Source organism: Acanthopagrus latus, chromosome 13 (assembly GCF_904848185.1).
Source record: "Acanthopagrus latus isolate v.2019 chromosome 13, fAcaLat1.1, whole genome shotgun sequence".
Lineage (NCBI taxonomy): Eukaryota > Metazoa > Chordata > Actinopteri > Spariformes > Sparidae > Acanthopagrus > Acanthopagrus latus.
In genome coordinates, this window is record NC_051051.1 from 22,553,535 (window position 1) to 22,562,310 (window position 8,776).

General features: G+C 38.8%; 1 protein-coding gene across 1 annotated transcript; it reads left to right on the forward strand.

Annotated features, from left to right (window-relative positions):
- The first annotated feature begins 573 nt into the window (after positions 1-573).
- On the forward strand, positions 574-5,625 carry LOC119031283 (solute carrier family 22 member 5-like). The gene is made up of 10 exons (XM_037119653.1): positions 574-1,052; positions 1,327-1,430; positions 1,529-1,683; positions 2,174-2,345; positions 2,561-2,687; positions 3,315-3,415; positions 3,589-3,803; positions 3,967-4,149; positions 4,580-4,715; positions 5,196-5,625. Exons 1-10 carry the CDS (start codon positions 645-647, stop codon positions 5,272-5,274), a joined length of 1,680 nt encoding a protein of 559 aa, XP_036975548.1. The 5' UTR covers positions 574-644; the 3' UTR covers positions 5,275-5,625.
- The last annotated feature ends 3,151 nt before the right edge of the window (positions 5,626-8,776 follow it).

Genomic DNA, 8,776 nt, shown 5'->3' on the forward strand with positions numbered 1-8,776 from the left:
CTAAGTTGTGCCTATTCTGTCCTGCTTATCCTTACAGTCAAGCCATTGAAATAGTAGCCTATGTCATATTCTTATGGCAAGGGCTATAAACCACTCCCACCAAGCCAGAGATTGACAGGAGGTTTGAACATTCATAAATACTATTGATTATAAAGAGAAGGCTTTAGACATTCTGTTTAAACAGATTTTTTCTTTTGCCAAAACTGGATTACATTAAAGATTGAGCACAACTCCTCATGGGCTGCTCTCCTACAGGGAATAATTCATGGTTGAGCACAGACGAGCATGTCAGCTAAAATGTCTTAACTTCTTTATCTCTTAACCATCTAGCTGTAAAAGAATAACTCAAACATCCTTGTAGTCACAATTACAGGTGTCGTTAATGTTTTACATGTCACAATGTTTGAAGTGAAATATCTAATCTAAAAAGGATTTACTTGAAATAATTTTGTGCTGTAAATCTTACTTGTTTGACATCACTGTTGGTGCAGTTACTGTGTAACCTCCCAGTTAATTAATCCTTAAGTAAGCTTTATGGTCACAGAGCAGCAGATCACATTCTCCTCTGAGCCTCTCAGTACTGAAGAGGCGTCTGCTTAATTTTCCTCCTTTCTTTTTTAAATATTGAGGATTTTGATGCGATAATGAGTAACTTAAAAATTAGAGACTATGACAGCATTACGTCTTTTCTTGGATCTTGGGGACCCTTTCAGCTGAGGATATTTTTAGCCTTGGCCATCAGCATTCTCCCGAATGGCTTTGTTGGCACCTACGTAGTATTTGTAAGTGATACGCCACCTCACGAGTGCTACGTCCCTGAAAACTACAGCATCAGTGAAATGTGGAGAAATGTGACAATTCCAATGGAGACAGTCGATGGCATTGAGAGGCGCAGCTCTTGCTCAAGGCTTAACCTGGAAATTGTAAGAAACTACTCCCAGAATGATTTCATACCGAATGTGGATGTGAATGTGAGTGAAATTCCTCTGGAGAGTTGTCTGGATGGCTGGACGTACAGCAAGAAAATCTACCAGTCAACTACCGTCACAGAGGTGAGTGATCCACTGCAAAATGTTTTCAAGGTTTCCGCAAAGAAATTGTATTCAGAAGTTACAAAATAGTATTTTTATGACGGCCGAACTAAGTTAAAGGGCCAGAGTGTAGGATTCAAGGGGGATCTATTGAAAGAAATTTTATAAATTATTATCATTATGTTTTCAGTGTATGATTACCTAAATATAAGTATCTTGTATTTGTTTTTTTTAATCATTTAATCAATATGGAAATATGGAAATAGTATACTTATTTATACTTTTGATTTTGCAGTGGGACTTGGTGTGTGAGAACAGCTACAAATCTCCACTGGCCACCTCCATCCATTACATTGGTGTGCTGGTAGGAGCATTTCTCTCAGGCCAGATGTCTGACAGGTACTGTACTGTACACAACGGTGTCTTAAACACTCTGCTTTTGCTGTTAGGGGTAAAGAAATCATATAATTAACTCAACTCTGGTATTTCTTACACAGATATGGGAGGAGGCCGGCCATGTTTCTTATGATGGTTCTGCAGACCGTGGCGATCGCAGCACAGATATTCTCCCCGAGCTGGGAGGTCTTCAGCTTCATTTTCTTTTTCGTGGGTGCGGGTGGATACTCCAACTATATCATTGCATTTGTGCTGGGTACGTTTTCCAGCAAGGATTTCCAACATGGAAACAACAATATAATAATCTGTAATATTCTGGGTTAAACTTAATGGGGATCCAGGTTACACAATTTTACATACAGTGTATCGGTGTTGTGTATAAAAGTGTGCAAGAATGTCACGTGTAATGCTTTGAAAGGCACTGAACTTTTCTTTAAACATACATCCAATCTACAATTCACCTGCATTTCAAAGTAGGTCTAGGTGGTAAAAAGGCTGGAATTAGTGCTGCGTCCTTGGTGGGCATCCCATGTCATACTAAATTTCTACAACTAAAGTTCTTCTATACTTTTGCTTCTTATGGAAAATAATTTCATATGATCATAAATTCTGCCATAAAAAGCATTTGCTCTTGCTTTTTGTTGTTGATCTCACACATTTGTCTGAACAGAACAGAAGTGACTAGCAATGAAGCACCAATAAACAAAAAAGAAAAAATATATATTTTTTTAATTTACCACCTTCAGGTACAGAAATTCTAAGCCCAAAAGCTCGAGTGGTCTTCTGCTCCCTTGGGGTTTTTATGGGTTCCGCTTTGGGGAACATGGCAACACCACTTGCAGCTTACTTCCTCCGGGACTGGCGGTTGCTGCTGATTCCCATGGCTGCCTCTAGTCTGATCTACGTTCCTCTATGGTGGTAAGAATAATTCTGTATTATATTTCAGATTGGCATTTTGCACAACAGCCACTGCATGCTTGTTTTCAGTAATGATTCACCTCAAGCAGCAATAGTGCAGACTAACATTCCCTAATATATGCCAAAATAAAATGCTGCTCAATTTGGTTTGTTGTAGTTTGTCCTGCATCTCTGTGTGAATCTGCAATATGTTACTATGTGTTTCAACTCTCAAGGTTGGTCCCAGAGTCTCCTCGCTGGCTGCTTTATCAGGGAAGAGTGGAAGAGGCTGGAGCCATACTGAGAGAAGCTGCCAAGGCTAATAAGATAGAGGTTCCAAAGGCCATTTTTACACAAGAAGAGGTAAATTTATCAGCTATATATATATATATATATATATATATATATATATATATATATATATATATATATATATATATATATATATATATATATATATATATATATATATATATATATATATATAACCCTAACATAACCTACATAATTATTATTTATATAAAAACTGCAATAATTGGTGTATTTCAATAAATATGAAGATGACCCTAATTTCAAATGCAAGCCTGCAATCCTTCATATGATAATATGTAAATACAAGGTGAAAATATTATCTTAGCAATGTTTAATTGATGTAAGTAATAATAAAAAAAACGGGAAATGTGTTAATATACTTATATGGAAATTACTTAAGCTCATACTCTCTGCGGAAAACACTTGTTGTTCAGGTGATCAAAAGATGTTTTATTATTTATCATTTCTATGATGTTTGTACAAATTTAAAAAAAAAAAATCAACACCATCAGTCTATGGCTGCAGATTTGTGCTGCTGTGCGTTGACAATGCTCCACTCTGCACCATTCAGACAACAATATGACTCCCGACTGTTGTCATGCCTCCATGTTCCTTTGTCTTTGGCAGGGCTTGTGTTTTATTTAACTCTTTACAACTGCTTCTTCTTGTTTTTCACAGATTGAAGATGCACTCACTATGAAAGACAAGAAATACAATATCTCAGCAATCCTGAGCAGCTGCAATGTCCTTTCTGTTACATTGCTGTGTTCACTTCTGTGGTACGTCTATGATTTCCTCACAACACACAGTAATTTCTGTACACCAAAAGTTGATTAAATCAGTAATGGTCACACTTCAAACCTTCCTCCACAGCTCATGGCCAAATGTGAATCAAAACTTGTTGTTTCTCGTTCTATTTGTATTCACTTCATTGTTCTGAATGTCTCTGCAGGATCATCATCACTATGAGTTACTTTGCTTTACTTCTCAACACATCAAACCTGCATGGTGACCCTTTCTTAAACTGCTTCCTGTCTGCTGTGACCGAAGTGCCAGCATACATTATTGCCTTGATACTGCTGCAGTACTGCTCCAGGCGCTTCTGCCAGTCGTCCACCCTCTTTCTTGGAGGCGTTATGATCCTCTGCGTTCACCTCATCCCAATAAGTACATTTGAAGTTCTTTAGCTATAGCTATGTCAGCTCTGTGAGGCTGTGAACTAAATGCTAATGTTAACATACCCAGTTCACCATCTTATTTTAGTGTTTTTGATTGATTTGACTTTTTATTTCTTTGCTATTATTAAAGTTATTATTTTCTATTTCCTCAGATCTACCTGCTGTGTCTGTATTTCTCGAGATGTTGGGGAAATTCGGCATGACGTCTTCATTTTGTATTGTGTATGCCGTTTCATCAGAGCTCTTCCCCACTGTTATCAGAAATACAGCAATGGGATGTTGTTCCATGGCTGCTCGCATTGGGACCATCATCTCCCCATTCATCGTTTATATGAGTAAGTATATTTAGTTATATTTCTTTCTATTTTGAGCTCCTGACTGGCACGATCATCGCCCCTACCTCCCTGACTGGCTGTCTGAATCTCTGTGAACCAATAGATCAGACAGTTCAAGACCCAGGAGCAGAGTGAAGCGCTCATCCCCAGATCCCCAGTCTGAGGGGAACTACAGTGTTAAACACCGAGTTGAAATCAATGAACAGCAAACGTGCATTGTTCCCTTTGGCAATGTCCAGATGGGAGAGGGTTGAATAGAGGATGTGATACATTGTATGAGATGTTGTTCAATAATCATCTAATCACTTTGTTCATTTTTCAAGCAGAAATGCAAAATGTTCTCAGGTTCCTGCCTCTCAGATGCGCCAATAAGCTGTTCACTCACTCTTTTTTCCTCACTTCTTGTTGTATTTGTGGCTTCTTTTTGCAGGACAATACTACAAGGCACTTCCATACATATTGATGGGGAGTTTGGCCATTTCCGGTGCCTTCTTATGTTTCCTGCTGCCAGAAACTTTTAGGAAGCCTCTGCCAGAGACCCTGCCACAAATGCAGCAGATCTGCGGGTGAGTTTTCACACTGAGGCAGGCTGCGAAACTGAACTCAGTGATGTGTCTGTTTATTGATCGATCTCCTCCGCCCTGTTTCAGTGCAATGGACGCAGCGTGCACCTACACACACACATTCTAATTTAGCTGTATTCATTTGGCCATTTTACAGCACAAACGTAATTATGTGTTAAAATATTTAGTCACTAAGGAGCATTAAACCACATGCCAACACAGTTATCATCTCGTCCACACAAGTCACATATTTTGATCACTCTCTCTCTAAGTAAGATTTCAAATGCATCCAAAATTTGCTAACGGGTTTTCATAGTGACAAAGAATGTGCTGATCCTGTTCGTGCAGGATTATTACCATTTATTGCTCTTACATGTGTAACATGCCAAGATGTGTGCATTGTTATGAATCTGTAGTAGAACAATTCACTTTTATGTCTCTGCTGTTACACTAATGTTAAATGTCCTCTATATGTCCAAACAGGAGAAGAAGAAAGCAAGAAAAGGAAGCTGAGAAAGGAGAGAGCACTGATGAATATCAGTGTAAAGAATCCAAATTATAGTTGGTTATGATTTTTGTTTTGTTTTGTTTAGATTTAGTTTTTTCCCTTGTTCTTTGTTTGTGTCAAAGGTTCTGTCATGGATGACAGTGGTGGACAAAGACTGTAACTAGACAACATCTGTTCAAATATCCCAGTTTACAACTGCCTTTGCATCTTAATTTACCCACTATAAACACATTGCTTATAAAAAGCAATCATTGAATAAGTTTTCAAATGAATACTTTCACTTTTAAGTGCTGTGACAATTTTGTGCAGAAATTCTCAACTCTCATCATGTAAGCTCTTTTCACTTGGCAATAGTCTGACCCCTTCTTGTGGAGGAATTGTGTACTTTTCTTTAATAAAAGTCAAAAGTAATGTCTCTGTGAAGACAGATATATATCACAAGAGAGAAGCACTCTTACGCTGATCTGTCCCTCTTCAATCTCCATGCTCATGCCTGACTGGACTGGTTGCTGCACACACTTCAAGTATGGTCTCTTAGCAAGACAGTATTATAATTTTATCAGTGTTTGTTTATTCTGATTTGATAGACACTCTGTTAACATTCATTCAGCGAGCGTCGGCTCTTAACAATAAGCTGTTCATATAACTTTCGATTAACAGTATTACCATGTACTTACAGTATAAACTTTTAACTAACAGATAACCAAGGACAGTATTGTGTTGAGTAACAACAGTATGCACAATCAGCATCCAATAGTTAAATAACAGACAGAGAGAGAAAAGGTGAAAGAACTCCCCCCACAACAAGACTTCCCCTCAAACCCCACCCCAGAGCCAAGCTACCACCCCAACAGATGATCAATATAAAAAGGTTTTTGAAGTTACCAGAAAAGCTAATACAACATCTACATCGTTGTTCAATTTAGATAACTCATATCTATGTTAGAACCCACGCCAGAAAGGAGAGTGAGTGAGGAGGCTTCTAGTGAGTCGCAATCACTTTTTTACGCTCCTGTAAGAAACACCTGATAAAGCACTCTTTTTAAACTGTGTCAAGTTAAATTTGAAGAGAGTATTTAAACTGTGATGGGCATGAGCAAGACACACTGATCTCAAACATCTCAGAGGCTAGAAGCAACCACGGCTTAAACACTGGAGAGCATTCCCAGAACATTTACAAGTAAGCACCAGTCCCTTTCATAGGACATCAGCAGTGTCAGCAATCATTCACATCCACTATTGCCAAACTGTGGTATGAGCACCACTGGTGGTAGAGTTCTCAACGGGCCTGAAAATTACAACCCAACCCGACCCGGCCTGTGGGGTTTCAAGCCCGACACAGCCCGACACACCAGCATGAATTGTCTGCCCGAACCCGGCCTGAACCCGACCCCCCACGCGTCTGCATTGTTTTCCTCATACACTTGTCCTCCCCGTGAAGCAGGCAGCCAGACTTACTCTTCACCACACATGAACAGCGATGATTAACAACAAACAATATATCATTTACAACCTGCAAGAAATGTGTTTTATAAAAAAGGAAGCCAGAGGCCCGACCCGATTCATTTGCATATTTTTTCGGCCCGAACCCGATCGTTTGGGAACTCTAACTGTCAACTGTTGCCACAGAGGTGAGTAATAAGTCATCAAATACATTTTCACAACAAAATAGTATTCAGAAGTGTCAGTTGAGTAATTATATTACTTTCTTTACTTATTGGTTTGCATAGTTTTATTTTTTTAATGGTTTGCAAGAGTGAAACATTGTAATGTCACTCACGTACTGTACAATTTTGTGGGTGTACTTTTTCTTGAGTATTTCCATTTTCTGCTACTTTATGATTCGTCTCCACCACATGTTATAGGAAAAAAATGCAGTTTTTCTTGAGTATATTAATCTGATAACATTAGTTACTTGTTACTGCATCAGAACTGGAGTAACCTGTTTTTAAAGCAAGATTATGCAGAAATTGCACATTTTGTACGTTTTGAAGTCCCCCACATTTTCTGATTGCAACACCACTGTTAGTCAGCTGTAAAGTAGGCACTACCTACAAACAAAACTCATTATGTCTTAACAATATTATGTCTTGTATTTGTAACTTGTATCTTGAAGTAGACATGTATGTAACGCTGTGATCCTGAAGTTACAGTGCAGAAACAACAGATAGGGGTGCAGAGTGGCTGAGACAGAGACATCATTTACCCTGTCACAAGACACTGAACCATCAAAATGATTTTGATGCTGTTATTTTTAATGTAAAAAAGTTACATAGTGCTGCTTTAAGTTAATATATTTTGTCTGCAATTAATAAAAAAACACTGATTTGGTCATCAGAAAAATGCTATACATAAAGTTTAATCTTGTACAAGATGAGCGGTCTCAAAGCAACAACACAGACGTGTCACAGAGGGAGGACTCAACTTCTGAGGGGGAAGACTTGGTATTTATCTCTCGCTACAGGTGTGCCTAAACTCTGAAGCTGCTGAGATATTGTTTCCTGCACGTAAAGAAAGAATTCACAGAGGGGTGTGAAAACCTGACATGGCCAGCGAGCCATCCCTCTTTGTTATATGACAAGGTCACAGGTCACATTAGTCAGTTACATTGAATATGGAGCACAACATTTCCACCACACATATATATGTATATACTGTACATATATACATATACACACACATATATACACACATATACACACAGCAGTGGCGGGTGGTGACTGAAAAAATTGGGGAGGACAGGAGGAAAACCAGTCCATGGTGTCATGTTATTTTAAAAATTAAGCAATAAAACAATGACTTACAAGACTTCTTATAAAGACATTTTATTAAATCACTAATGTACAAGACAAAAAAATACCAATGTGTACCCTTTCCAGGATTCCCTCCCCAGTCACCTGTGTGGCAGGCAACTGATCTACCCACTGTACTATTGCAGCAGTCAAAACACATACTTCACAACAGCACAGGACATCACACTCATCACTCATGACAATCACCCATCACCGCCGCCAAGGTTATGTCCTCCAGCAGGACGAACAAACGAAAACTATGAATTATCTTTCTGACTGCTTCTCTCTGATTTCTCTGAACAGTTTTTTTTTCTTTCAGAAATTTGCTTATATTTCCTTTGAAACCCATTCCAATATCAAGAAGTATTTTTTGTTTACGGTTGTATAAATGTCAGAATGAAATTTGGGAACTGTTACTGGACCAACCTGCTGTCAATCTTGTATTCTGGTTGCTGATTGGTAAGGGAGGATGTCCTCCCTTAGTGAATGAATGATGAGTGAATGGAAGGCGATCCCTCCCATGGAGGACAGCAGCCCTCCGTCCTCCTCTCGCCCTTCCTGCTCCCTGCTCCTCTCACAGACTGCTCTGTCTCCTCCGTCTGCAGCTGAAGCTGTTGAACCATTGTCCAAGTGGATTTTCTTCCAAAGAAGAAACTTTTTCTATGGATGAGCCTCCTCTGACACACAGTACTCAGTACTCCATCAAGTTGCATTTGAAATTTAATTACTATAAGGATAGAGTGCGACCTTTAATTTGAGCATGT

What these genes read in the sequence shown, in the direction of transcription:
- LOC119031283 (XM_037119653.1), top strand. Translation starts at nt 645, where the DNA reads ATGAGTAACTTAAAAATTAGAGACTATGACAGCATTACGTCTTTTCTT. An exon ending in TATCATTGCATTTGTGCTGG is followed by an intron (nt 1,684 to 2,173) that starts GTACGTTTTCCA and finishes TACCACCTTCAG; the next exon opens with GTACAGAAATTCTAAGCCCA. An exon ending in CGTTCACCTCATCCCAATAA is followed by an intron (nt 3,804 to 3,966) that starts GTACATTTGAAG and finishes CTATTTCCTCAG; the next exon opens with ATCTACCTGCTGTGTCTGTA.